The sequence below is a fragment of the Takifugu flavidus genome, chromosome 1, assembly GCF_003711565.1.
Source record: "Takifugu flavidus isolate HTHZ2018 chromosome 1, ASM371156v2, whole genome shotgun sequence".
Lineage (NCBI taxonomy): Eukaryota > Metazoa > Chordata > Actinopteri > Tetraodontiformes > Tetraodontidae > Takifugu > Takifugu flavidus.
In genome coordinates, this window is record NC_079520.1 from 6,106,453 (window position 1) to 6,108,686 (window position 2,234).

General features: G+C 44.4%; 1 protein-coding gene across 1 annotated transcript; it reads left to right on the forward strand.

The window, feature by feature from the left end:
* The first annotated feature begins 353 nt into the window (after positions 1–353).
* On the forward strand, positions 354–2,234 carry LOC130527039 (C-X-C chemokine receptor type 4-like). Its single transcript, XM_057035104.1, has 2 exons — positions 354–506; positions 645–2,234. The coding sequence occupies exons 1-2, from the start codon at positions 501–503 to the stop codon at positions 1,776–1,778; spliced, it is 1,140 nt and encodes a 379-aa protein (XP_056891084.1). The 5' UTR covers positions 354–500; the 3' UTR covers positions 1,779–2,234.

Genomic DNA, 2,234 nt, shown 5'->3' on the forward strand with positions numbered 1-2,234 from the left:
TAAATCATTAAAAACTGACAACCAGTTGCTGTTTAAAAAATAGTTAAATTCACGATCACTTTTGTTTCTGACGTTTTCAAACATTTTCAAACTCTTTTGGCATCTTCTCTTTTGTAGTGAACAGCGACTTGAAAGTGTTTGTATGCGCGTTTTTGGGCACCAGTCGTCTTCAAACTCACTTGCATTTCACCTCGTCAGGGAGACATCGGTTACGCATTTTCGCGTGTTTGCTTCTTTTTTTTCTTTTTCTTTTCAGTTTTTTTTTTTTTTTTTTTACTGTGTATGTGCTGAAGGACGGAAGGTGTGACACAAGGACGGCCTCGAACGATGTGTCGTTGGTTTTATAGCCGTGCCGTTTTTGGAGCGGAGCGCCTCCTGCTGCTCCTCCCCTCCGGGGGAGGTGTCAGAAGGAGCGGGGTATTTATTTGCACAGAAACAGTGTGGTTTTACTCTCAAGCGCACGTTGTCCTCGGCTAAACGTAACCAACTAGCCCAAAAACATGGAGGTTAGTATTTAATAGCCTATTTCTGTTTCAATCCTCGTAAAGTCATACAAGTACAATTGCTCTAAATCTTACAGTTCTGGTTCACAATAAAATTGGCCAACACCTGCCTGATTTCTGAATTTTCATCTTGTCTTTCAGAATTTTTCTATGCCCATGGACTCCAATGACAGCACCGCCAACAACTCCTTGGAGATGTTTGAGAGTGAGGAGTTTGATTACTTTGAGGAGCCGTGCGGCGAGGTGCTTGGCAACAGCTTCAATAAGATCTTCCTGCCCACAGTTTATGGGATTATTTTTCTTCTGGGAATCATTGGTAACGGATTAGTCATTGCTGTGGTGGGCTACCAGAAGAAGGTCAGAACCATGACTGATAAGTACCGTCTCCATCTCTCTGTGGCCGACCTCCTGTTTGTCCTCACGCTGCCCTTCTGGGCCGTGGATGTAGCCAGTAACTGGTACTTCGGGAGCTTCCTCTGTGTGTCAGTGCATATGATCTACTCAGTCAACCTGTACAGCAGCGTGTTGATTCTAGCCTTCATCAGCCTCGACCGATACTTGGCGATTGTGCGGGCCACCAACAGCCAAACCACAAGAAAGCTCCTTGCCTCCAAAGTGATATATGTGGGTGTGTGGCTACCTGCCGCAGTGTTGACCGTACCAGACCTGGTGTTTGCCAGGGTGCAAAGCTCAGGCTCCTCAAACATTTACTTCTTCGAAAACAACATGGAAACTGCAGAGTCAAGGCTAATCTGTCAGCGCATCTACCCAGAAGATACCAGCCTGATGTGGACCGCAATATTCCGCTTTCAGCACATTCTGGTGGGCTTCATACTGCCAGGCTTGGTCATTCTCATTTGCTACTGTATCATCATTGCCAAGTTGTCACAAGGTTCCAAAGGCCAGGTGCTGAAGAAGAAAGCGCTGAAGACCACTGTCATCCTCATCCTCTGCTTCTTCTCCTGTTGGCTGCCCTACTGTGTCGGCATCTTTTTGGACACCCTGATAATGCTGAACGTGGTCCCTGCCTCATCCTGTGGGCTGCAACAGGCTGTGGAGAAGTGGATCTCTATCACAGAGGCCCTGGCATATTTTCACTGTTGCCTGAACCCTATCCTCTACGCTTTCCTGGGAGTTAAGTTTAAGAAATCGGCCAAGAATGCACTGACAATCACCAGCAGGTCGAGCCAGAAAGTGACTCTCATGACCAAGAAGCGAGGGCCGATATCATCCGTGTCCACAGAGTCTGAGTCCTCAAGTGTTTTGTCAAGTTAATGGTCAGGTTCTGCCTCTGTGACTGCTTCTTCTCAGGAGGGAACTAAGCTTTAATTTCAACAAACTTACTACCTTTTGTACAAACGTAAAGAAAAAGTATTTTATACAATTTGCCTTCTTTTTGCCTTGTTTGCTGCCGTTGTGTGTTTTCTCAGGCGATGCCTCAGTTGCTTCAACTGTAACAGGCAACATCCATTTTCATTTTTGCAAGTTCTGTTTGCTGCTTTAAAATGTGACTTTTTTATTGTTGAAGAGGGTAGCTGTTCTTAAAGAACTGTACATAGTTTGTAGAATTGTGTGTTCGCACTTAAACTGTGTGAGTATGTGAAAGCTATAATTTATTGATGTCATTCACACTGGAATGTTTGTAAGAGAAACTGCATGCTGCTTTTTTTTACCATTTAAAATGAGTGTTTTTGTAATGTAAATAATAAAGAAATTCGATGCCTCTCACAA